General features: G+C 41.4%; 2 protein-coding genes across 4 annotated transcripts in view; both read left to right on the top strand.

Annotated features, from left to right (window-relative positions):
* Positions 1-3,792, top strand: part of LOC115366837 (sodium/potassium/calcium exchanger 3-like) — a 53,290-nt gene extending 49,498 nt beyond the window's left edge. The window contains exon 17 of the mRNA XM_030062489.1: positions 1,050-3,792. Coding sequence (XP_029918349.1) covers positions 1,050-1,202 — 153 coding nt within the window. The 3' untranslated portion in view covers positions 1,203-3,792. The remainder of the gene's footprint in view (positions 1-1,049) is intronic.
* Positions 3,793-5,048: 1,256 nt separating this feature from the next.
* The window catches only part of LOC115366579 (ras and Rab interactor 2), a 41,855-nt gene continuing 19,644 nt past the window's right edge, over positions 5,049-27,259 (top strand). The window contains exons 1-6 of one of the 3 annotated variants that reach the window (XM_030062107.1): positions 5,049-5,159; positions 5,750-5,909; positions 14,883-15,023; positions 23,683-23,777; positions 24,445-24,643; positions 26,430-26,544. In XM_030062107.1, coding sequence (XP_029917967.1) covers positions 14,955-15,023; positions 23,683-23,777; positions 24,445-24,643; positions 26,430-26,544 — 478 coding nt within the window. In that variant the 5' untranslated portion in view covers positions 5,049-5,159; positions 5,750-5,909; positions 14,883-14,954. Of the gene's footprint in view, positions 5,160-5,343; positions 5,525-5,749; positions 5,910-14,882; positions 15,024-23,682; positions 23,778-24,444; positions 24,644-26,429; positions 26,545-27,259 lie in introns of those variants that run through there. The other 2 variants (XM_030062116.1, XM_030062100.1) reach the window with 2 other exon arrangements.

Raw genomic sequence — 27,259 nt, 5'->3', positions numbered from 1 at the left:
GTACAGGTATGAATCAAATCGATGTCCCTCTACTTTTCTAAAGCAGAAATACTGTACCTTTAATATAGTAATAATCTTATGTTTCCTATTTAACCTGTGGTGTTCCTTAAGGGTCAGTCCTGGGCCCCCTGCAGTTTTCTATTTCCATGACCTCCTGGATCACATCATACACAAACATAATGTGCTTTGGCTCTCACTGGCATAACACTATCAGTGTTATGCCAGTGAGAGCCAATTATATGTCCAATTATCTTCTACTTCTAGCAGCCTGGCTCACCTTAACACCCGACTTGCTGATGTCAAATACTGGACTTCCGAAAACTTCCTAAAATTTATTGATGACAAATCAGAAATAATCCTGTTTGGTCCATACAATTCCCTAAATCAGTTTTACACTAGTTTACACTCCTGGCAGCCTGTCAGGTACAACTAAACAAACTGCTTAAAATGTGGATGTTTTATTTGACATCAACCTCTGTTTTGAGGACCAAGTAAAGGAGGTTGTCAAACATTGCTTCCTTCAACTTAAGATGTCAAAAGAAATTTTTTCTTATCTGAGGACCTGCACAAGTTTGTTCTTGCTTCATTTTTTTTTTTAGCTGGAGTGCAGTGTCCTCTATTCAGGTGTCAGTCAGAAATCTCTAGAAAACCTTATATTGTTTCAGAATGCTACAGTTCGGGTTATTACTTGTTCTAAAAAAAAAATGGGAGCACATTACCCCATTACTTTGCTGCCCTGTATTGGCTCCCACTTTCTCTTTGATTTAAAAAAAAAAAAAATGGTCCAGATGGTAACTGAGGGTTAGTGGACTTTCACTGTCTGGGCCCCCAGACTGTGGAATGACCGGCCTACAGAGCTTCAGTTCACTAATTCTGTGTCCTCTTTTAAACACCATCTTAAAACATACTTTTTAAGAGAGGAATTTATTATTTGGTGGCTTTACTCATGATTTCTTGCTGTTCTCTGTGAAGCACTTTGAAACTGATGATGGGTGATGGTTGCTCTTTCCCCTTTGGTCTTACTCCAGTTCTCTCTGTTGTCTCACCAGGTTATTGGTGTCCATTTGAACAAATGGGTCCTAGACCGCCGACTGGGCCTGGCTTGCCTGCTCATGTACGCCGTCTTCCTCTGCTTCTCCATCCTCATTGAGTTCAACGTCTTCATCTTTGTCAACCTTCCTATGTGCAGAGACATCCACTGATCTCCCTCCTCCTCCTCCTCTTCTTCCTCCCCTGGCTGGTGGTAACGGAGGATACCTTAACCTGGCTTCCAGTTTCTTGGGGCCCTGGAACTGCGTCCTACCTTCTTCAAATATAAAAATAGAGCTCTATATGATTTATCTTTGGTGCAATACACACATGAGATTGGAGACGAGGGGTTTTGGTTTCTGGGACTGGACAAGAGGCACAAGAAGAAAGTCCCGGCCATGATGAAGGAGATGCCAGCCACTTAGCGAGCGGCCAAGGTTGCTGCCAATCATCTTAGGAACCGAAGATGTTGGTTGGAGAGAAATAAACTGTATTGACATCAACAGTAGGCTACTGTTGGTGAGAAGCTGCTACTGTATCTAACTGACTGACCTGGCAGAAAGAGGGAGATCATGTGCTAACAGCGATTTTTAGCCAGTTGGATTGTTTGTTACTCTTTGTACAAGTTTGGATATCAGCATATGATTAAGGTATTTTTAAGTTAAGACTGGCTTTCTCTGTATATATTTGATCATTATATCAACACACATATTAACTGATTAATGGGTTTCTCTTAGTGGTGATTCTCTCATGCACAGCTGGATCACTCTTGCAAAGATGAATGATCCAATAACAGTGACAATGTTGTATATGTTACCATAGCAAAATGCAGTAACTTGGCCTGCCAATGATACATCCAAAATGCTTAAATATCACTCCCTAACATATTGATATAGCATGCTACACTAGCCACAAGTTGACACCTTTAGCTTTGCACTGAGAGAACGCCTAGATATTTAACACTATTGATATAGAGTCTATTCTTTTATTGTTTTTCTTTCTTTCTACAGACATATCCAAATTGGGTATATTTTTTTCTTTAATATAACCCACATAGGAAAGGGAGCTCCCTGGAATTGAAATCCAGCACTGTCACTTTATTGATTAGATTTATTATATTATCATTGTAAGGCAGGTAGTCTGAACATGTAACTACTGACTTTAAAGTTCTCTGTAGACTTTAGACCTCTTGTACTATATAAAAACTAGTTTTTAGTCTCTGAGTTGAGTACAACATTGCTACTTCTTAAATACAAAAGTATTTTTAGAATAGGTATAAGAGTTGTACACTGTCAAGAGAGATTTGGACTAAATTGGTGTGAATGTGCACACCTGCACTGTGTGTGTGTGTGTGTGTGTGTGTGTGGGTGGGTGGGTCGATGTGTGGTGTGCGTGCGTGCATGAATGTGTTTGTTCATTTGTCACAATCTTGAGGGGAACCAAGGATACCACTGTTACTGGGAAGACATAATCATGATTTATTTATGAATTAATTTATTCAAGGATAATGTCTAACCCCCAGTTTCAGCCCTTTGGATCATGTACAGTGTATGGAATGCTTTCTGTTCTTTCATTATGGAGCTGTACATTGTACTGTACCTAATATATAATCTAAGTACTGGAAACTGACTTGACGTTGTTTATATTTAAGAATAGAAGTTTATAATGTATAAGTTTTGTATAGTTCAGAACGATATCGCAGAATTTGTATATTGTAAGAAAAAAAGGGCGGGGAGGGGGGTTTGCAGGTGATGCACGGCATGTTAACTCAGGCTGTGGAAATGTTGTGATTTGGTGAGACGGACTCTGCTGAAAATGCAGTCTTTATTTCCCTCTCACTGATCTTCACATGATGGGATGGGTGGATCTCTAGTCCCTAGCATGTTAGATCAGTGATGAATCCTGCCGAGTAAGGAAGACAAAGATTCAGGGAAAAAAAAAGACCAGACTGATGGCAGACAACCCTTTGAACTTGCACAACATATCTTTTATTAAACACAGTGCTTGAACTCGTGTGCCATCCCTTGTATTTGAGGCTTCAAAACCAATACTTGTGGCCATTTTCCTGCTTGTATTTGAGCCAAAACACCTTTTGTCAACAGTATTGCCACTCTGTTTCAGCATGTGTTCAAACCAAACGTGGAAATTGTTTGTTTTATTTTGAGCTTTCTTTTGTCTTTTCTTTCTCTCTTAACTTAATGGGATTCTTACTGAGAATTGTCATGTTCTAGTTTTATGGGGACTTGCCAGTTAAAAAAAAACATCCTCAGTAGATGTTGATGCTTCTCCTGCAGCCATACGAGGGCGCTGTAGAGCTGGGTTTGTACATTTCTAGGCGAGAGGGGGTAAGGCTGTTATTTTACACACTATAAAAGTAGTTTGGGTATTTTCAGGTACATAGAGAACAATACTGGTTGGTTTGCATGCCTCTTTCATAATTCAAACGATTTTGTGTGTAATTTTAATGCATTTTCAAGATCAGAGGGCACTGTTTCGATTATGCTGTACATATCAGAGGGATATGCTAGTATAAACACAGATGTTGGATAACTTCTGATGAGCAGTCATATTGGAGATATTTACAGTATTTAGAATGTAGGCCTACTGCAGTTAGTTTTCAACAAATCAATGTCGTTTTATGCTCATGTCTTTTGAATTGTTTGTAAATCCTCATTTTTTTCGTGAGGACCTCTGGGTTGAGCTTTGGCATAGATTTGGCATTATTCCCAGCGGTCTTCTTGCAATAAACTGATTTACATACAATATCTCTTTCCCATGTTTCTTTGAGATGTCCACTAGACCTATCATTTATTTCATATGATAATTGTATAGTCAATAAATGATGGCAGTTTGTTTATTGTGCTTTATGTTTTATGTTTTAACAATATTCCTAAGATATCCCCATACAGAGATTGTGGGTCTGTAGTAGTCATCTGAGGTTATGGTGATACTGTAAACCAGGGTTATTCAATTCCAGCAGCAAGTGGGCCGGATTGGAATGGAATAACGTTAATAGAAACACTATTACATGAAATAAAATAGTGCGTAAAATAGCCATGCGCATCTCTTTCCTTCTACTTTAATGGCATCATCATAATTCCAGACAGAAGGCAGTCCATACAAATAAGTAGTGCAGATATTAGATACTCAAGTGTAAAAAGATAGGCTACATCTAATACACTGGACACGGGGCCCTATTTCAACTCCACAGACTCAACGACCAGCGCCGCGTCTTTGCGCACGGGCAGTGATTATGTGTCCAAGTTCATTCCGCATTTTCATCCATCTGAGATGAAAGGGACAGTGTGTATATGTGTGTATATGAACACATCAGAGGGATCTGGAGAAGAACTATTATACTCACAGTATTCATTATATCAGAGGAATAAATAAAGTAACGACTGTAACTAATGCAAGAAAGAAAATGTAATCCATGGCTACAGCTCCTCCATCAGCGGGTCCCTCCTCTGCTGTGCGGTGCGCATCAAGTTGGCCTGCTACTCTACCACCGCCACATTCAGTTCAGCTTCTCTCTGCCCTTCAGTTTGTGATGTCTCCTCTAAAAAGTCATGCTGGCATCCTGGCTGCACAGTATCTGGTGCAAAACACAGCATGACGCAAAGTGCGCACTAACTCTCTGAGCTCTGTATTGTAATGGGCCACCTGACTGGCCCAAGCATCTAAAACACATTTCAGCCAAATATCTGCTCCACTATACGGGTCTCAACCTCGACATCTCATTGCTGAATCTACATTGCTGCTGAGTTGCTGGCGTTATATTTGCTTAAGTGCGTAACATCTCCAAAACAGCCACGCACCCAGAGCGCCCTGGAGGACTGGAGGCTGCAGGGATGACAGAACTGCGCAAAGATTAGAGTTAGTCCTCGGAGGTTTGTGCAATGACTTATCATTATTATTATCATCAGTATGCCCCTCCCTCCTCCAATACCACATCTCCCCTCGCGCTTCCTCGTCCAAGTAAACCTCCCATTCCAGTGTGCCACCCCTCCCACTTTTGCGCAAGCACGAGAATACCACATGAACGATCAATGCGTTTTCCCTGTCAACATGTTACCTACAAGTTACTGTGCTGTTTGCCGTGGGCTCTGCATGCGCACCTACAAACTCAGGTACTTAGGTCGATAGACAGGTGTTTTTCTGACCGGTGCTCCATAAAGAAAGACAACAAAATAAATACGTAAAACACTATCCATCACATTAACAGCAGTCTAAGCAGGCCTGTAGGATACGGTAATTAGTTTATCACAGGCTATCACAGGTGCCAGCCTGATTGCCTCGCGGCCTCTCGTGCGCCAAAGGATCAAATCAAAAGCGCCGTATTCGCTCCGCGGCCGTTACTTCACTATCCCTGTCGGCCACAGTAGCCAGCGGTTCTTGTTTGCTGTTGTGTATTCATTTGTTCTGGGTTTATGTTATATAATAGGCCAGGCTATTAGAGACTTACAAACGGAACGGCCGCCCATAATGTGCAATGGTGAGATTACATAGTAGCTTTGATAGTATTTTTCAATTCCTATGGTATCTCTATAATATCCTTATAATATATTCCAGTCGGGACTCGAAGTTAGTGATGTCGTAAGTCTCTCTCTCTCTCTCTCTCTCTCTCTCTCTCTCTCTCTCTCTCTCTCTCTCTCTCTCTCTCTCTCCTCTCCCTCCTCCTCCTCCTGTGTATCTCTCCCACCTCCGTGCCCCAAACTAGACCCGGTGCTTCTATCCGGTAACTCATGTAGCCTGAGCGAGCAACACTGGGGCGGTGGAACTTCAGCAAAACAGAAACAACTGAGCAACACAGCAACGATGAATTCGTCTCATGGACCCTAACCCGACGACAGGCTCGACTTGGCGGAAACTTGTCCAAGGTAAGCGAGCAGGGACGTGCTGTCTGTCTGTCCCACTGTCTGTCCCACTGCTGCACGGCTGTTCGCTGCTGTAGATTTGGCTCGAACCCCAAAGTGCCTCATGAAGAAAACAGTCTACGAAAAGTACGATTATTTATTTAGTATTGATTCTGACAGACAGACGCAATAGAGCGGTTCATGTTATAAGGAGAGTTCTGTTAACAGGGAAGTGAAAAGGTGTTGTCGACACCCAGGTTGATTTCGTGGGAATCGGGATGCATTGTGTGGTTTTGGACTGACAGCCCTCTCTCATCCAACTGTCGTCTCAGACGTGACAGCCAGCGAGGACCACTGACTCGTCTTGGTTTCAGTACCTGTGGAGAGTTTTGGTTCCCCAGTCTCTAACTTTCAGAGATTTTTTGTCATGTGCACTGAACTTAGTGGTACCCCCCTTTAAAACAGCAGTTTACATCTGTTTTTTTTTTTTTTTTAAAGAAATGTATGCATCTATTGTTTGATAAACCATTGCATGGATCAACAAGCCCACCAATTTTAGGAGCATTTCTCCGCTTCCTCTTCATTTCTTCTCCACACTTTTAAACCCTTAGAAAAGCTGTGCTGCTTATTTATCCCACATGCCTCCAGCCTGTTATTTTATTAAAGGCATTGTTCCATTACCATGTGAAGCAATGCAGCTATTAACGCCCTGTCAAAGAATGCCATGCTCCTGCAGCTTGGAGAGGTGGGCGATTTTTGTTTTTTCACTCAAAATCTCAGGAACAAGACCTGCCTGAACTTGACCGAAGCATAATTCATTGCAACCCAGCTCCAGCTCCGGTGTAGCCCTTTTTGTGTGTGTGTGTGTGTGTGTGTGTGTGTGTGTGTGTGTGTGTATGTGTATGTGTGCTGAGCAGTCAGCAGATGTTTGTCAATATAATAAAGGTTCCAAATTCCCCCTGTAAAGCCTCTTTGGAATCTGTTAAAGAGATTAACTCCACTGCAAACGAAAAGATTTTTCTTTTTGGCACAAAGTCCTTGGTTATATACAGCTATGGGGATATGAATAAGGGGAAAGGCATTTTAATCATAAAAAGAGAAGGAACTTGTCAGTGCTTGATTGAGGCTGTGGAGTTGATATGTTTTCAGGGTGATGTTAATAAAGCAGAGGGCATTGCCAGCTGCCCTTTCTCCCAGGTGATTGTCTTTGAATTGCCCAGGAAGATGTTTCTGATCTGTCTGCCTGCCATATGTCTGTGGTAGTCCCGTGTTTACTTTCCACTGTGTGCACTGAAACTGGCTTAGAATGTCTCTTTGCAGTAACAGCTTTCCATAGGATCTTAGACGTGTAACTTTAGCAATCAGATGGGATAACAGGAAATCAAAAGCCCGTGGTAATGAACAAAGTCCAGTCAAGCTACTTCTCTGTGCCCTTAAAGGTGCAAACGTGCAGCTCTACAGTTTGGTGAAAAGTGATGTCATCTTTGCTGGACGAGGAAGCAGCCAGCCACTCAAGTTACTTGTGTGTGATTATCCCGTTCCTTTGGGGGATGTAACAGTGCAAGCTTTCACAGGAGCACACAGACGCCTGCAGCAATCCTGCCGCCGGGCACGAAATCAAACACCTGAAAGTTTGTGAAGTCTCAGACTGCTGCGCCTCTGGTTTTCCTATTTGAGCCCAAACCATATGTCTGACTTTACTTATGGACCCTAACTAACCCAGACATCAGCAGACATATCCCCCCCCCACCCGTGTTCTTGGTGGATCAGTGTGTGGAATTCAGAATATGTGAGTGAAAAGAGAGAGAATGCAACCCCTCAGACTGCTTTATATCACAACCACATCTTATCCCTGCATCCGTTACTGGGTTCAGTGTGAGACAGGGTTTGGCTGAAGCTGTGCGTTTCCACTTCAGAGTTTTGTGTTTACCCTTTGCTTGTCTTCCATAACTCCCCAATCAGCTAATGATAACAAATGCTATCATGGCATGTACAATATGTGCCACCCAGTTTACTCAGTCTTCTCCCTCCCTTTCTTCCTTTTCATGTCTCAGTGGTCAAAACATCTGAAGAAGAGAGGACATAGCCCATCCCCTTTCATTGGGGAGCTGGATTCTTGACGTGATGTCTTATTCCTGGGACTAATTTAACAGGGAGTAGGCCATTGGACTGTCTGGACTTTACACAGGAGGAAAAAAAACAGGCCAGTCTTTCCTCTACTGCCCTTTACTGTGGAAAGTTATGGCTGGGTGGTGCTGGTGCCTGACACCGGGTCTAACCACAGATTCAGTCCAGAGGCGCTATTATTATTTCTACCACTTGATTTGTTTGCGAGCCCAAAAGAGCGACTTGCTCTTCATTTTATCATCTGGTTGCTTCAGCCTTTTAGATGCTGCTATTGCGAGAATGCTAAAGCTGTGATTTGAGGTTAGGCTCTTGGTCAGGTCTGCGCTTGAGTGGCAGAGGGAGCTGTGCATATTCCATGCGAAAAAGGAGTTCTCATATTCCCGCTCATGCAAATATGCCAAAATATTTCTCCCCCCTAACCGATGCAACATGGGCCAATAGGTTCATCTGAACTCCCCAAGAACCACTGACCCAAATTCTGCCTCATGCCTGCGCACAGACACAATGGTCTGCAGAGCTGTTTACATGCTCTGTTGTTTACCCCAACTCTGATCTACAGTAGCCCGTGTCTCTTCTGAATCATCCCCGTCATTTCAAAGGGACAGTTAAACCCTGTGTAGCGTTCAAATAAGTAAATACCCTTTACCTTTTTTCCTTTTTTTGAATCAGTTTCCTGTAAACTTACACACATGCGCACACACACCATCATCTGGATTGCCTCAGAGAAATAACAGGCCCCCTGGCTGGGAGTTCTTATCTGCATGCCGTTTATGCAGCTGCCTGCAGCTTATTCCTACAGCAGGACCCCAGCGTGGAGCTGTATTAGCTTAACACTGGTCATTGGATTGCACAACTGGCAACGAAGGCGTGGCCCACGCAGAGCTTAAATTTCATTTTGACAGTTCAAAGACATACCAGTGAACTGTGGAAATGTTTTCACAAGACGGGAGAGATAGACCTTGCGGGAAAAGTGTCTATGCTCATCTTAAGGGACCCTACCAGTGACTCTGCATGTTTAGCCTAATATCTACAAAATGTGTATATCATTTGTCCTACCTTTTATCCAGCTGTTGGTTTCCATTCATTCAACTATGATATGAAAATGAACTTTCACAGACTTCAAACTTTCTTCACACCGGTATTCCATTACCACAATAAAGTCCTCCACATTAGTTTTCCTAAAGGCAGCAGCACTGTTGGGTTTTGGTGACTTGAACTTGGGCGGAGTGACATAGAAATAGTTTGCTTTACACAGCAAATTATCAGTTCTGTGGTTTATGAATGGCAATAACTTAGTTAGCTGCAGATGCAGAACATTATAAGGTGGCTGTTTCAACCCAAAATTCAAATTTGAACATCAAGGGATTTTGATTATATATCATGAAATCTTTAGTACCCCCTTGTTATTTGCAGAATGGTTTGCTGCAATGTAAAATGTCAGTAAATTGTAGTGAACAGGCCAGACATTCAATATCACTGGTATGGTCCTTTAAACGCTGTTGTGTTTGTGTTTGATTAAAGGAGGGGTCGCTCAATTTAAGAAGTTCCCTTTTTTATATTTGTGTTTGTTATGTTTGTTTCTGATACTGTGAGTCTGTCCAGTAACTTCCGCCACGGGCTTCCCCTATGAAGAAGACGATCTAAATAGATTTCTCAGAACAACTTGCTGCACGAGTTTGCATACCAATGAGGAAAAAATGATTGATCAATCATGATCATTCACAGGAGAAAAGCAAAAATGTGTTTCGGATGACGAAAGACTATACTGAAAGTTCATATTGACAAAGAGGGGATGATATTTGGAATTCAGCTTTACCATGTAAGGTTATTTTTAGACCACTTACTCATAAGGAGTAAAATAAAAAAAAAAAGTGCAGTTTCATGACATTGCTGTGGTTTTCAGAAGAATTCATCAGACCCGGTTTCAAGCTGTTTGCTGTTGGGCTAATTTGGACAGTAAGGTATTATTTAGGCTTCAGTGCCCCAGTTCCCTGTGAAAACAGACCAGGATGACTATATGTCTGTGCAGCATATGTCATCGCCATTTGGATAAATGCTTTTTCCGTGCTGTTATAAAAAAAACAAAAAAAACAAAAAAAGAAAGAAAACAGGCATGGGCAGACTGAGGCAGTTTCCCTCAGCTGTCAGCACAGACGGGCAAATATTGTGTCACGCACATCCACTTGTACTGACAGCAGTGTAATGATGATTAAAAGCTCGCTGTTGTTTGGAAATCTTCTCATAGTGTGGTATCCACAGTGGAATCCTGTGGAAATGACATTTGTAATGAAGTGGAGGGTCCCTTATTGTTTCTAGAAGCTGATGTGTGCTGCTCGGAGCTACCAAAGTTTGTCACATGTGTAGTTTGCATATTGCCTCCTTATCTCTCAGTCCCATCAGTGGGTTTGTCATTACAACAGCAGAGCTTTGTTCAAATTGACACAACTTTATTTTAGAGGCATCTGAAGATACCAAATACACTCTCATGAACACAAAACATCCAGATATTCTCTATCTGATGTGATAGTGCAGCCATAAAACAACGGCATGTGTGACGTAGCTTCAATGAAGTGCAACCTGCAGATACACAATATGTACATGACACTGTCACATAATATGTTTTTTTTTTAATGCCTCTGTGCTGGGGACCGGGAGCATAATGTTTTTGGGTTGTCTGCCTGTCTGTCCTATTCTCGTGAACGCAATATCTCGCAATATCTCAACAACACTTTGAGGGAATTTCTTCAAATTTGGTACAAACATTTACTAGAACTAAAGGATGAAAGAATTTGATTTTGGTGGTTAAAGGTCAAAGTTCAAGGTCAGTGTGACCTCATAAAACATATTTTTGGCCACAACTCAAGAATTCATATGCTACTCATGACAAAGTTTAACACAAATGTCCAACAGGATAAAATGATGAAGTCAAGACATTTTATATCCAAAAGGTCAAAGATCTACATCACTGTGAAATTGTAATATTCTGCAAAAACACTTTGATGAGGAGCTGACTGAAGGAAGGTGTTGGATGAGTTCAATCACTTCATAGAATAGAAGTTAATTTGTGCTGGATCTTCCTATACCTTCAGCAGTACATGGATCACTATGATAAATGTAAGAATTAATGTGTTCCGTGGTTACATGTCCACCATCTAACCTCTCCTAAAACAACTCACATTTTTCTTTTGTAAATCCCAAGACACATACTTCAAATCCACATGATACCTTGTGCAAATAAAACAGCTTTGGAGTTTCTGTAATGTTTATTTTTCATTTTGACAGAGCTAGGCTAATGACTCCCATAGACTTCAAATCTTTATGCTAAGCTAACATGAAATGCTACCGATAGGAGCTGCTCCACTGGAGACACAGAGGTGAAAATGGTGTTGAACATCTCGTCTCAGTCTGGTATTTTCCATAAAATGCTGGAGTATTGAGGAAAATCAGAATTCAAGGGGTTCAAAAAACACTTTCCATCTCCATGCCTTCATGTATACAGTGATAGGACATGCAGAACATCTTCTAATGGGAAAATGTAGGAGTAATGGCAGGACCAACATGTGTAATGAGATTTGGATGGTCAGTAGCATCACATATGAGCATGATGGGCTGTTAAAACCACACACCTCTGTGTTGAGCAGCACATGACCTGCAGGTCTATCCAACACTGCAGCTATTCATCAGCACTAATGCAGCCTCACAGCTTGCATGACACCCACTGGGAGGAAATTAGGGTCCCACCATCACAGTGGACTTTAAAACATAAACACCAGAGCTTAAATAAGTCCTCCTATGGCCTGTCACTCTTGTTATTATGTATGTTATGTATGTATGTGCGTGCATGTGTGTGTGCGAGTGGTTCGTGGGGGGATATCTTCATCTCTAAAGAGATGAATGTGTGAGTTCAAGCAAACTGTGTCTGTGTCTCTCTATCTGTGGTCATTTATAATGTGGAATATTTATTAATGTGTGTATGTTTGTGTGTGTTTACCTTAGGAACAGTGTGTCCTTCTGTGACAGTGCCTGGAGCTTGTCTGGGTTCCTGTGTGTGTGTGTGTGTGTGTGTGTGTGTGTGTGTGTGTGTGTGTGTGTGTGTGTGTGTGTGTGTGAGCGTGCATGTGCGTGTGGGAGTCTTGCTCAGATGTATCTTTGTTTGGATGCAGCTGAGCTTTTGCACACACACAAACACACACACACATACACACACACACACACACACACACAGTGGTCATTGTGCTGGGTTAGGGAAATGCTGTTGAAGTAGTTCCAGTGTTTATTTGATGTGATTTCACTGCACCTCTTTGAAAGTGAGCCAGTTACTACATGCCACAGTTACTAGATGCCACATGTAGAGCTACATATAGGAGCTGCTTGGGTAGGAAGTCGTCTTCGTTCCTACAATACCCAGCATGCACTCTGACTTTCAGGCATGAAGCTCCCGTTACTGCAAAGGTCCACACATATGGAAATTGGCACAACCACTTGGATCGTTTTCCAGGAAATTTTCTCAGCAGAAGTTATACATTTTTATCTTCTGTCACTTTTCTTTCACACTCTCCGGCACTCTCTGTTTCTCTTTCCTTCTTCACTGCTGATTCCTCTCCCTCTCTCTCCTACACACCTCCTGCACATTCCTTTAATCACCCCATACATGGCCCACAGCACACTGGATGAGTCCAGCTGCCAGCTAGACCCAACTTCCCTGTTTTCTGGAAATGAAACCATCCTGCTAGACTATCAGTATTACTTTGAGACACACAGGAAATGGTCAAAGCTGCAGTGTAAGTCCCCAAAAATGTAGCTTTAATTCAAGCCTGTACCAAGTGCCACAGTGCAAAAGCAAATGTGCTTCATCTCAGAGAGTTTCAAACACATCAGAGTGGCAATATCGTCTGAATCAAGTATCAGTTCATTTGAGTGTGAGCTCAGCTTTCTGGTTCCCTGTAGCATTCAGCTATCTGGCTTGTACTAACTGAACTCTTAACAAACCCAGTTTACAGCAAAGGTACTACATATACAAGCAAATGCTTTCTTCTAAAATACTAGTCTATGTTGTTCACTGTATGCCAGCAGCCCATTCAAACTAACAGACAATCACAATGTCATTGACTGAATACCTTGATCTCACTAATGTGACGATAGTGTAGTGATGATTCCTGGTGCTTTCATAAGATACTTGAACACGAGATTTTTGATAAACAATCATTAGTGATGTGGATATAATAATGGAACAGCTAGAACAGTCTCTGAAGTTCAGAAAATTGCTTCCTTTTATGTTAATGCAGCCTTTAAAACCAGGAAAAGACAACATTTATGCCATATCTCAATATTTTGATGTCCAAGAAGATACCTTGTCTTATATCGCAGTATCAATTATATTGATATATTGCTGAGCCCTAAGACAAAGTATCCCAAAATACTGCAAATTCCATTCATAACAAATCATTTGGTCTCATATTCACTTGAAACAAGTGAAAAACCTGACAGTGGGATGAGACAATCCCATTTTCTTGTCATTTTCTTGATACTGTAACAGTGGGCTGAAATAATTCTCATCCCACCGGCACATTTTTTCACTTGTTTTAAGAAAAACAAGATTTTCTTTTAACTCAATGAATAAGAGATGTTTTGCTGTGGCAAATGTTCTCCCATCGTATGATGCTGTCGAAACTCACATAACGCACATCAAGAGAATTATGAAAGAGTATGTTCTTTATGATGTCTTATTAAAACTGCCAAACCCCATTAAAATGTCAAACTGACCATGGCGGTCAGTTTGAAGTGGTTCTGATGTTTCCATGTGGTTTTTTGTTGGCTAATATAAGAATACTGCCAGGTTTTCTAGAAAGAGTCGATGTCACATTCCTTGTTGTGTGTCGTGCGGCTCTGTGTTTGCACCGTCTGAAAGGGTCCTGTCCTATCCTTCAGACTCATCTGTCTGCATTCTTCTCTCTCTCTCTCTCAATCTCTCTCTCTCTCTCTCTCTCTCTCTCTCTCTTTCTCTCATGGTGGGGGTGATAGCTTTCTTCCTGTGTGAGATGAAAGTGCATGTGTGGACGGACAGAGCATCTCCCCTGTTCACTAAGACTGTGAATGGCTGCCAGAAAGGGAAGGGCTGGCCCTAATAGTTTCAGCCTGGTTAGAGAGAGAGAGAGAGTGTGAGAGTCAGAGAGAGAGGAAGAGAGGGGGCAGATTGTCATACAGAAACCAAACGACAGAGGTGAAGATAATGAAAGAGACAGAGAAAAAAGACTGAGAAATTGACCAAGTCAATCCAATGCATTAGGCTTTTATCTTTTGTCAAATTTGCTCACATCTTTGCAGTTCAGAGATGTGAGGAAAGATTGTTGTGAAAGGGCTGCGCTGATATGGAAGCCTTTCTCTTTTTGGAGCACTAAGTCCCAAACTTTCTGTGACTATGGGTGGGAACCAAGGGCAGCTGTGCTGGAACCGTGGCTGTCCAAGCTGGAAAATTAATTATATATGTATGAGGACATGGGAATGAAAGACAGGAGAGAAGGAGAGTGAAACTGTGATGAGAGGGGAAGAAAACAGAGACAGGTAATGAGAGGACAGTGGTTCGGGCCAAAAAGGCGAGGGGTTGGAAGGAGATAAATAAGGATGCAGATGATTATTGGAGAATGAGGGTTGAGGGAGAGGGAGAAGGGGGAGAGGCAAAGGAGTAGAGTGGGGGAAAGAGAGGGGGGAAGTAGAGAAAGAGAGCAGAGGGAGAGAGAGAGAGAGGTTCGCAATGAAAGCATTCCACCAGACCAGCCCCTCCATAATAGTGGCTGTGGCCAAAACAGGAATTTCCTCTGGTCGCACCAAAGCTGAAGAGCCTGGTCTGAAAAGTGTGTGTTTGACCCACAGGGCTGCAGCCTCTTTAGACGTAAACACACAGCCAGACACAGAGGGACCCAGCTCTGTGGATAAGAAAACAACATGGCCTCCAACACACTGCCCAGCAGTCTCCCTGCTGCCCCGATGGACAGGAGCGGGAGCTTCTTCAAGGTAAGCACTGGACGAATTTGACTGACTGGCTTACTGGTTGGACAGAGTGATGGATGCCTCACAGACTGACTGACAGGCTAAGATGAGAACTACCAAATGAAGGCTGCTTAATTAAATCAGTACTCCTCAAGTTTTTGATTTGTTTTGGTGACTATTCTGGTGCTAAGCAGTCAGTATGGTGATGTTTTTGCCCTACACGTCTCTGAAATTACTGCTATCTTTCTCCTGATTTTATTTGAAGGCAGTACATGTAGGTTGGGCTCTTTTCCTTCACCAGTGGTGGCTGTCACTGGTCATGCTAACTATCCGCTTCATTTTATTCCAAACAAACTTCTTTTGTTTCAGTTGGAAACAAAACTCATTACTTCCTGTGCAACAGAGGAGTTTTCCCAGAAAGAACCACCCAACTGCAGCAAATATGAATGCTTTTATGTACTTGACACTGATTTAATCGCTTATGTGTTGCCTCATTTGCCAATAAAGAGTAAGAAAACAGACATTTATTTACATGAAAAATGTTGCCCATGATTACACTGTTTAAAAAAGGGGGGAAAAAAATCATTAAAAAGACATTCAGTGTTGAAAATCTTGTTTTTCTTAAAACATCTGAAAAAAATATGTCAGTGGGGTTGAAACAAGGCAGAATAAGGCAGGTCAGCTCACTAGGATCAACAAAATGACACTTGATTCAAGAAAAGTCTGGAAACAACTTGACTGTCCTTAGGAACAAGTGGCATTATCTCATCCCACAGGCATTTTTTCATTTGTTTGGAAAAAAAAAAGAACATGATGTTAACACTGAATATGGGCCTGGACGACTTGTTAAGATGTTTATTCATTTATTTATTTTTTGCAGTGATATGTAACACAAATATCCATTTAATTGCAGCACTAGAATGTGTAGCAATAATACATGCATGAGATTATGAAGAAAAACATGAAAAAAGTGATTTGCAGTAAACATGAAGGATGTGCAAAATGGGCATTGTGTTGACAAGTACAGGTCAGGATGTGCACTGTAGCACTGTAAAAAGTATTCACCTTAAATAGACTTCACAGATACTCAAGCAGTAGACATGCACATGCTAGATTTTTTTTTTTCTTACTTTATTTAGCCAGATGAATCTCATTGAAATCTCTTTTCCAACAGAGACTTGGCCAAGACGGCAGTGTAAAAGTTCGGACAATAAATACAACACTGACAATATACAGAGACCGACCTTCATACAATACATCCAGTGTGCATCATTGCCTTCATTCATTATCATTATGATCATAAAACACATTTATAGATGCTACTGATGTGTGTCTCTCTGCAGGGACTAACTCATCTGTTATGAACTTTTCCTGACACAAAGAATTTATAAGAGAGTTTGTATCCCTGCCCTCTGGGGTACTGTAACTTGTCTGCCTCTCCGCCTGAGTTACAGCGCCATCAGATTTTCATGTTATTAGTTTTGACTGTGCACTTTTGTTCATATTTCCCGACAGTAATTGAGTATTGATTGATGAAATGTAAAAGTAGAGCTGTCTCTCGACTGTTTTCCTAGTCTCTCTGCCATATATTAGAGTGTGTGTGTGTGTGTGGAGGGGCGGGGTAAAGAATGCCAGCTGCAATTGTTGGCAGCCTGACAAACACACAAAGTAATAAAACTCCCTCTCTCTCTCCCTCTTTCTTTCTCTCTCTCCTCGCTTTCTGATTTATCTCTCATTGCCCACTTTCTCTCTCACATCAAACATGCACACTTCCTGTCATCCTTGTCACTCATGCACACACACACACACACACAAACAATCCCTCGCACACACACATTGAAGGAACACTTGTCAGCAGATTTTCTCAGCCTGGTCTCCGATATAAAGTATGCACTGTGTCATCTGCTTGTCTCATTAAAACACTTCATCGGCTTCCTTCAGGAAAACGCACTATTTATGAAGGGATGATGAGCTAGTGCTGCCTCTTCTCTACTGCTACTACCTCAGTCTGCCTCGCTTCATCGGTCATGTCATTCATCTCCCACAAGCTCCTCTTAAGACATGTACAGTCAAGGCTAGTGCCTTTTTATTGACTTGTCTAAAGCATTTGATATTGTAGATCACTCACTGTTGCTGAGAGGGTTGCTGGAGATTGCTTTACCTCTTGGATAGATGTCAGATTGATGTTGGAAATTCAGCCCTTGCTTCGGTAATGTTTACTCTTTATAGAAACACTATTGGTGCTAAGACAGAAGTATCAAAGTATTCTGATAATAGAGTTATTGTGCTTTATTGTCAATGCAGGCTCTACAATCCCTCCAGCAATCCAGTCATTTTCAGGCTGCTAAGAATAATTTATGTGTCTTTTAAGTCTTGCTCTTGGCCCCCTTACAACTAAACTGTCCCAGCTAGCTGGTCTTGAGAGGTCACATTAGTCAGTCAGAGTCTTTTGAGGAACTACACACCATGGCTTAGGTGATGACGACAGTGAGAAACCACATTGCACTGAATAGACCCTTTGACGTGAATAGCAGCATAAACAAAGGTATTATCAATAACATTAAGTAAGGTTCAGTTTTATTTAGGCCGTGCTGTTGTTCATGCTCACTCAGTGGAAAGCCTCTGAGCCACTTAAATGGAACAGAGCCTTAATTACCTGATTAACAACACCTGTGTTTACCTGCTATTTAATTGCAAAATGGCCACTGCAGTTTATTAGAAAGGTTTATCAGAAAGCAATGGGACATCAACATAGATTTTTCTCTCAAAAAACGTAAGAATTGTAAATCAACATGCCAACAAACCAGGCGTATGCTTTCAAATACTGTGCTGACTGTTATTATAAGTGTTGCTGCTGTTTGTTTAGCTCCAGTATTATGTCATATGACGTGTGTTTGATTGAACAGTTAGCTAATTGTTAATGGATGGTTGATCCAGTCAGCTAAAAATAGAACCAATAACTTGACTTATTTGAAAATATTATGTTAATTATTGTCACTTGTTACCTATGAAGAATCATTTCCAGGTGAAGAGTAGTAATACCTTATATATGACCAGATGTGGTATAACACGTCACATTTTCTCTGTTACATGCACTTAATTAACTTTTTGGAAAAAACAATACTTCTGCCAGTCTGCCAGTGAACTGCAAATATAACTACAGACTCAGGGGGCAGCAGTGAGCAAGCATCCAGCTTTGCGCACAGGTAATAGGCCAAGGCATAGAGAAAGAGCTGCCTGCCATCTTAGCACTGTGCTTGTAAACAGACACAGGCCATGTAAATGTGATTTTTTTTATACTAGGTTGCAAATGTTTTATAGCATCATGTCTCGATCAGATAACAGAAAAGGGTTTGAGGATGTAGGACATGTTTTTACTTTGGCAATTGCCCAGAAACCTTGCTGCCATGCACTCAAAGTGCCGCCAAGTAGTTATTCCCAGAGATTCTCAATGGAGCGGCCTGTGACCAGCACCATGTGTATGTTGGTGCCAGGTGTTTCCAGTGGTACAAATTCTTTTCTAAAGCCTTTATGCTCTCACAGACCCAGATTACCTATGTAATCTGTTTAGTGGCACTTGTAGTGGTTGCAGCCTTCAGTCTTATGACCTGCTTCTTTTTAGCGGTCTGATTTTAAAAAAGGGGCTTTTATTGAAGATTTTATGTTGCTTTCACGGATCATCAAAGCACCTATGGGCTACTGCCAACTCACCACTGGTGCAGCCACTCTCTCTTTAAGTCTGGTAGCATGGGGCTCCCCGGTGGCTCACCGGCAAAGCACGCACACCAAGCACCAGGGCTTAGTCCTGATCATAGCAACCGGGGTTCGAATCCAACCTCAGGTCCTTTGCTGCAGGTCATTCCCTCTCTCTCCCCCGCCTTTCCTGTCTATCTCTACTGTGACTGTCAAATAAAGCAGATATGCCTAAAAAATAATCTTTAAAGAAAAAAGTCTGGTAGCATTACAGTGTTATATTCCTTTTTACAATCAGCTGAACCATAAGCACTCAAAGAGGTAAATTTCCACAATTTACAGTAACAGAGGGAGCACTAAATAGGAATAGTAACAAAAGAAATAAATGACTTGTGGTTTGGATGTTACTCAACATTTTGGGGATGAGTAACACTTTTTTCCCCACTTAGCCCTGCTTCACTGTGGTTCTCTTAAAATAAACTAAAGGCCTACTCAAAAGGGAGAATAAAACCACAAAACAGCCGGATGTTGTGATGTCAGGTGAAAACAAAGGTTCTTTTTTTTTTTTTTTTTTTCAAGTGTCAGGGTGAGAAGTTTGGATTGGCAGAAACCTAAATGTTAGAGAAACTTCCAAACAAGTTGGGAAAGGCAAATGACAGCAGCCATTTTGACATGAATGCAGGTGTCGCTAATGACACTAATTACGGTTCTCTTCCATTGAAGTGTAGCAGAGCCTGTCCAGAGAGTCACCAGGACCTTCACTCTGTTAGTCCTAAATGGAACAGAGCATTAAACAACCATAGCAGTGATTTCTAATGTTTGCGCCATTTACTAAAACTTCCCCACATTTTACATTACAACACCATTAAGATTTCACAGCATATAATCCCTCGATTTTTAAGTTTAGTTTTTTGTTTGAAGCACCCTCCTAACTGATAATTGGCTGTATATGGCAGACATTTCTCTGGGAACTATTTTCCTTGGCGGAGGTATCGTTTCACTCATCAAAACACAACAGTGCTGCTGCTTTTAGGAAAACTAATGAGGACGACTTTATTATGGTGATGGAATCCTGGAGTGAAGAAAGTCTGGAGTCTCTGAAAGTTCATTTTCATATTGCAGTGGAATGAATGGAAAACAACAGCTGGATAAAAGGTAGAAAAATGAGTTCTAAAATATCACTTTGGGAAGAGATGTGTATACATTTTGTAGATATTAGGCTAAACATGCGAAGGCACTGATATGGTCCTTTAATGTGTTTAGCAACACTGTGTTTACACCGCTACTCATGTCAAAATGGATGCTGTGAAAAAGGTACATTGTCTGGACTGTGCAAAGACCAACCAACGGTCCAACAAAGTGAAAATATTTCACTGGTTTCTACTGAAATAGCTGTGGTTCTTACTAGCAACGCAGCAATACCTTAGCTAATGTTGTCCTAGCTGACATCGCAGTAGAGCTCACTCACTAAAAACAAACACATTGGGGACTTGTAATAGTAGAGTTGATATAAGAACGTTTTCATATCCGATGGAAGGGCTTTGCTAGCCTTCATCTCTTCTGATATAAAGTGAAATTTGTAAAATAATACTTACATAATACTTTGAAGTTGCCAATGAGCTGCTGTTACTGAGCCGAGTGGAGGATAACAGGTGCAGGTGAAGTGTCAATCAAAAGGCGGCGGGAGAAATAAAAAGTGCTGGGTGAACTGGGTAGATCCCAGGTGGAAATGTGTATCTTCTCCATGTGAAGCAAAATGTGGCTGAACAAGAGCATTCATGCTCAATATTCACTGGACAAAAAATATTTATGCGGAGGAAGGCTCAATAGAAAAGCATCAAGATGAATTCATAAAATCACTGTTAAAGTTAAAATCACTGAATGCTTGCCTTGCTTTTTTTTTTTTTTTCTTTTTTTGCTCTGTCTTTGCCCCTTTGTAGCTCTTTCCATCCTGTCTAAACGCTGTGAAAGTGCTTTCTGTATGTCTGTGTATTAAAACCAAACACATAGTTTCCCATTGACTCCATCCATGGCTTTAACTGCAGCCCATGCAGAGAATCACTTACCTCTGCGCACACACACACACACACACACACACACACACACACACACACGCATAGACACACTTACCCACACTCACACACTCTTTGAAAAACTGAATAAATGACGTGTGTGTGTGTGTGTGTGTCTGCATGCATGCTGACTTACATCCACATCTCTTTGCATCGGTATGTCCAACTGTGTACTGCCATATGTGCAAGGTGAATGAAATAAGCTAAACATACTTATATGAATGAAAGGCAGAGGTTCATGAAAATCACAAAGCAGGGGGATTGAAGTATTTTTGTTGTCTTCCCTGGATATCAGTCGCCTTCCTATAAAAGTCACCCGTGTGAAACAACGCTTACATGGGCTGCACCATTAGAGCTCCACATGGCATTCTGCCCAGAGAGAGCTATTCAAGAAACCTCATTGGTTCACCAACCATCTTTTTTGGCTCAACATTTCCCTTGCCCTCTTGTCTCTCCTCATTTCTTCCATTCCTCCATTTGTCTAACTCAGTATGTCTCATTACATGAGTTACAGGATCTCAAATAAAGTGGTGACTATTATAGAAGTTGCCCTGCATAAATGTATTCTGCAGTTATTCAGCACCATGCAGATAATGCTGTCTTTAATGTCATACAGCAGAATTAAATTATAACAATAGAGCACAAACACTCATCTCTCAGTCAACTAGTTACCACACCATTCTAACTTCTGATGGCTGAATGGAGAGGAAAACTTGATTTCTCTGAACATTTCCTCTTGGGCTGGAAGCCAAAGTGCAACAGTAATAATTCAGGAGGCATGCAGCATTAATTGTACGGGTAGAATCAACTTGATTCTCAAAGCTCTCATGGAGACTCGAATAACTCTTTCTTTAACTTTATCACCTCTAGTCTCTATTTTAATTGTAGAGCTCTCAAAGCCCCACTACCCCGGGACTAACCCCTTAACCCGAGGTGTGTTTTGCAATAGAGTTTTGATCTGACAGAAAGCTGTTGGAGTTAAAGGCTTAGACAGGACTGGCTCCACTTAGTCCTGCTAGGGGGGATTAGAGGGGCCTGTGGTCACTATGGTCTGGCCTGGAGCCTCTGCAACACATCAAACACTGGAAAAGAATGACTCCTAGTGGCTCATCAATGAACAGAGAGCAGTGGGCCATGTGCAGAAAGATGGTGACCAACTAATTTGTCTACCAAGCAGTAGCAAAGCATCCAAATCTCTGCTAATATCATTCAGGAACTACAGATACTGTGGAAGTCAGCTAACATGTGAAATGGTTTGATAAAAAATGATGAATGAAAAGTAGGCCTAATTGTGCAGCTAAGACAATGCAGTTTGCTTGTGGGGATTCTCAATTAATTAGATTACAAAAAAAAGGAAATATGAGCTACTTAGGCTAAATTTCCAAATTTAAGCAGTTCAGTTCGCATAGATGCACACACATGCATGCACACATAGGCACACACATATCAGCATAAAGACCACAATGGAAATATTGCCCCTGCGCTTTATTGTGATATGCTTTTGACAAATTGCCTCCTGGCAAGGTTGCATACATTATATAAAATATATCAGTGTCAATAAAGAATATCAATCAATCAGTCATTTGGTCAGTCAGTCAAATCACAAAATGTTGCAATAACTGTATTTTAGGGTATGTTATGGGAGCTATAAACTGCAGATTTATAAAAACAAATAAATAAATAAATAAATGAAAACTTTCATTTAATTGAAACCAACAGTTATAAGTAACAGCATCTCACATTGTTGCTCATTTTTATATATTTATATCTTAAATTAATGCATAATCTGCATCTGTAGTATGTATTGCAGGTAATCACAAATTTGCAACTGCAATTTTAAACAAAATAATTGCAAAATGGGTATCTGTCAGGATTTTTTATTATTTTTTTTTTTTTTTAAGAAGGAAGTGCTTGTGCTCAGAAGTGGTGTAGTGGTCCAGCCCCCTTGTTGGGAATCACATGTAATCCTGTTGGTCTAGGATTGAACCCTGACAGACCCTTCTCTGTGCTTTTCCTCCTCTGGATCCATTTATGCTTTTCTCCTCCCTAATTAGGAACAGGAAAAATATGCCAAAAGGAGTGTAAGGCCCTTTCGTTTCAGAAAAACAAACAAACAAATAACTCAATAAATAAACAGGCTTCATCATACGAGGTTTGGGGTATGCTTTGGTGAGGTTGGTGCTCGGGTTGTGTGAGGCATGCCGACTCCAAACTTTTGTCACCACTGTCACAGTCCAAAAACATGGCTGTGGCTGAAATAAAATTCAGCACACAGGCATAATCCTGCACCATGTATATTCTGTATATTCTATTCTGTATGATCTGTTGTCATTACAGCCCTTGACTTTGTTTACTAATGAGGCAAACATGAAGCTGAATGAGCCTTATCTCTGTCGGCCTGAAAATAGCCCTGCATGATATGGGAGGTTATCCGTCATTAGCCCTGTCCCATAGGTGATGAATTGCTTCCTCTGTGCTCCCCTCATCCAGATGTTTACACTTCCTCAGATTACAAGTTGTGCAACTGTGATGTGTTTATTGCAGAAATTCTTTTTTGCAGTTGAGATGCAAACAGAGATATATGTGCGTATCTGTGTGTGTGTGTGTGTGTGTGTGTGTGTGTGTCCCACTGGGTGCAGCGTTTTAGCGTGCTTCTGGGTGGACGCGGGTCATTATTGTTGTGGCTTTGTCTCCATGTTTCCTGCTCGTAGGAAATGAGGTATCTACACAGGAAAAATGACTAACTGTTTCCCGGCCCCTGGACCTGGGTTGAACCAGTAATCCACATTCATCCCAAGCTCCAGTTCCCTTTTCTCGGATATATCCTTTAACACTGTCAGTTTCATTTACTCCTTTACTTCCCTCTGCTGTCTTATATTTTCTCAGCAGTCACAGTTTTTCATTCGGTCCTCTTGCAGCTGATTGACACGTTTGCGCTGGAGATTGGAGAGCTGAAGCAGGAGATGGTCCAGACCTCTTCAGCGGTGGACAGGGAACCCATGGTCCTACAAGGGTGAGGCTGTTTTCTTCATGTTTTCTCTCGCTTTTACTCAAAACCAGTTTGTTATTCATGCAGGAAATGTTTGGAAGTCGAAGCCGATATTGTCTCTTGTGCAGCTTCAATAATACAGTGATCTTATTGTACTGTAGTCTATATGTTGAAAAACTTGAAAGACAAAGTTTCTGTTTACTTGTTAATGTCCATACGAAGGTTTTAAGTAATACAAAAAATACCGATACTAATACCTACTAATAACAAAAATAATAAGAATAATAATTATAGAGAGAATTACAGAGCGCTTTACAATTGGTGACAAGAAGAATAACAGTCAAGCAGTAAAACATAATCAAAGCAATGTTATACAGAGTAAAAGACACAACAGGTTAAATAGAAAACAACAAAGCAAAGATAAAACACAGTCAAACTCCTAAAAATCGGTAAGAGGGCATTGGGAAAAAATGAAGTGCAGTATAAAAGTGAGTTTTTTGAAGTGAATTAAAAGCCACTACAAGAGTGCATGCTGAAATGATTTTCACTGCTACCAAAATGCTGGTATTGTGACCTCACTTGCTGCTTTTCTGGTGTATACATTCTCTACTCCTTGCCACCAGCAGGTGGAGAAGGTGTTCTGCTTTCACTCTCTCATTCTCACTCTTTCTCATCTCTCCCTGTCCTCCAGGCTGGAGGGGGAGGTAAGTGGAGTGTACCTGCAGTCCCCCCACTGCGGCGGGGCGGGGGGTGAAAGGGATTCCGGCTATGACTCCCTGCGGAGGAGGATGAGCGTGCTGGACAGGCTGACCCAAACCCACCCAGTGTGGCTGCTGCTGGCCGTCAGTGAAGAGGAGGCCAGGCGCATTTTGCTCAAACAGCCACCAGGGGTGAGCAGGCCATCATTTTCCTCTCGGGTTCTTAGAAGTTATAGTATTTATTGTTTGATGTTCATGGTTATAGTCTAACTCTTTGAAAACAGGATGGACATCAGATTTCTGTGTTCAAAAGCTTATGACTTTCAGATGCCTTTCACAAGCATTTAACCCTTTGAAACCTGAGCAGATTGGCTTGATTTTTTTTCAAAAACATAGAAAAAAGCAATGAGCAACTTGGCAAGACACAAACATTGGGAAGTGTAAGTAAAAGGAAAATGACCTGGAAGTTAGCTAAGAAAGAAAGAAAGAAGAAAAGAAAAAAAATGAAAATGATCTGAAAATCAAATAAACAAATAAATAATAAATAAAATTACAATACAATATAATAATAAATTATCATATACATGTCTGTTTCGTATATGATTATACATGTAACATACACTATATTACCAAAAGTATTCGCTCACCCATTCAAATGATCAGAATCAGGTGTCCTAATCACTTGGCCTGGCCACAGGTGTATAAAATCAAGCACTCAGGCATGCAGACTGTGAAACAAGACATTTGTGAAAGAATGGGCCGCTCTCAGGAGCTCAGTGAATTCCAGCGTGGAACTGTCATAGGATGCCACCTGTGCAACAAATCCAGTCGTGAAATTTCCTCGCTCCTAAATATTCCACAGTCAACTGTCAGCTCTATTATAACAAAATGGAAGCGTTTGGGAACAACAGCAACTCAGCCACGAAGTGGTAGGCCACGTAAAGTGACGGAGAGGGGTCAGCGGATGCTGAAGCGCATAGTGCAAAGAGGTCGCCGACTTTCTGCACAGTCAATTGCTACAGAGCTACAAACTTCATGTGACCTTCAGATTAGCCCAAGTACAGTACGCAGAGAGCTTCATGGAATGGGTTTCCATGGCCGAGCAGCTGCAGCCAAGCCACACATCACCAAGTGCAATGCAAAGCGTCGGATGCAATGGTGTAAAGCACGCCGCCACTGGCCTCTAGAGCAGTGGAGACGCGTTCTCTGGAGTGATGAATCACGCTTTTCCATCTGGCAATCTGATGGACGAGTCTGGATTTGGAGGTTGCCAGGAGAACGGTACATTTCAGACTGCATTGTGCCGACTGTGAAATTTGGTGGAGGAGGAATTATGGTGTGGGGTTGTTTTTCAGGAGCTGGGCTTGGCCCCTTAGTTCCAGTGAAAGGAACTTTGAATGCTTCAGGATACCAAAACATTTTGGACAATTCCATGCTCCCAACCTTGTGGGAACAGTTTGGAGCGGGCCCCTTCCTCTTCCAACATGACTGTGCACCAGTGCACAAAGCAAGGTCCATAAAGACATGGATGACAGAGTATGGTGTGGATGAACTTGACTGGCCTGCACAGAGTCCTGACCTGAACCCGATAGAACACCTTTGGGATGAATTAGAGCGGAGACTGAGAGCCAGGCCTTCTCGACCAACATCAGTGTGTGACCTCACCAATGCGCTTTTGGAAGAATGGTCAAAAATTCCTATAAACACTCTCCTCAACCTTGTGGACAGTCTTCCCAGAAGAGTTGAAGCTGTAATAGCTGCAAAAGGTGGACCGACATCATATTGAACTCTATGGGTTAGGAATGGGATGGCACTTCAGTTCATAGTATGAGTAAAGGCAGGTGAGCGAATACTTTTGGTAATATAGTGTATATGATTTCTCTGATATTGGAACATATGTGTAAATTTGTGTAAAGGGGAATGGTCATTCATGCCAAATATTATAAATAAGATATTCTAAGATGAATTTCTCTTACAGGTTTTTCTGGTCAGGAGGTCGGCGACTCTGCAGAGAAAAGTCCTTTCTGTTCGTCTGAATGAGGAGGGACTCGGACCTCCCATCAGCCACTTCTCTGTCAGAGAGAGCCAATACAGTGAGTGTCACCTGTGTTTTAAGCTGCCTGGAGTAGCACAAGCTGCAGTGCATCAGCACCGTCACATCCGTGTTCGGTCACAGAAAACCAATACAAAATGACTTTTAGATTGTCTCAGATGTTTGTCTCTCTCTAATTTCCTACACTATCTGGTAGTTTATGAAGGTTATGGGAATTATTTGCAAAAACAATTCATATCTGAAACACACTGCGAAAACAGAGAACTCATTCTGAACAGATTTTATTTAAAGTCCAGATGAGAGTATCTAATTTTCATATGGTGACACGTTTCTGAGTTTGTTTTACAGGAAGAAAAGTTTATTTTGTTTTATTTTGATATAAAATAGAAAGAAATAGATTTTTTGGTATTTTTTGGCATACATTATTAAAAGAGATGCACAATATGACCAGCGACAGGGGCGTAACACACAGGAGATGGGGGGCGTGTGCCCCTTACGTCTGTCCCTGGCGCTTTATCCCACCTACAAGCTGTTTTTGGTCCGTAGTCCGGTCACTAAATAGTTTACACACTTTCCAAAAATTAAAGCTGAAAAGAACTAAAGACACCAAGTAAGGGAACTTACAAATTTGGGGGGTAATTTTGCTTATGGTCATTTTGTTGTAATTTAATTGTAAATATGTAATATGTCCAAAAACATCCATCCTCCTCACTTTTGAAGTGGTGCCTGCCCTGACTAGGGATGAGACATAAGGC

This window comes from Myripristis murdjan, chromosome 1, assembly GCF_902150065.1.
Source record: "Myripristis murdjan chromosome 1, fMyrMur1.1, whole genome shotgun sequence".
NCBI lineage: Eukaryota > Metazoa > Chordata > Actinopteri > Holocentriformes > Holocentridae > Myripristis > Myripristis murdjan.
The sequence above is the reverse complement of the archived record's forward strand: the minus strand, read 5'-3'. Positions and strand labels throughout refer to the sequence as shown.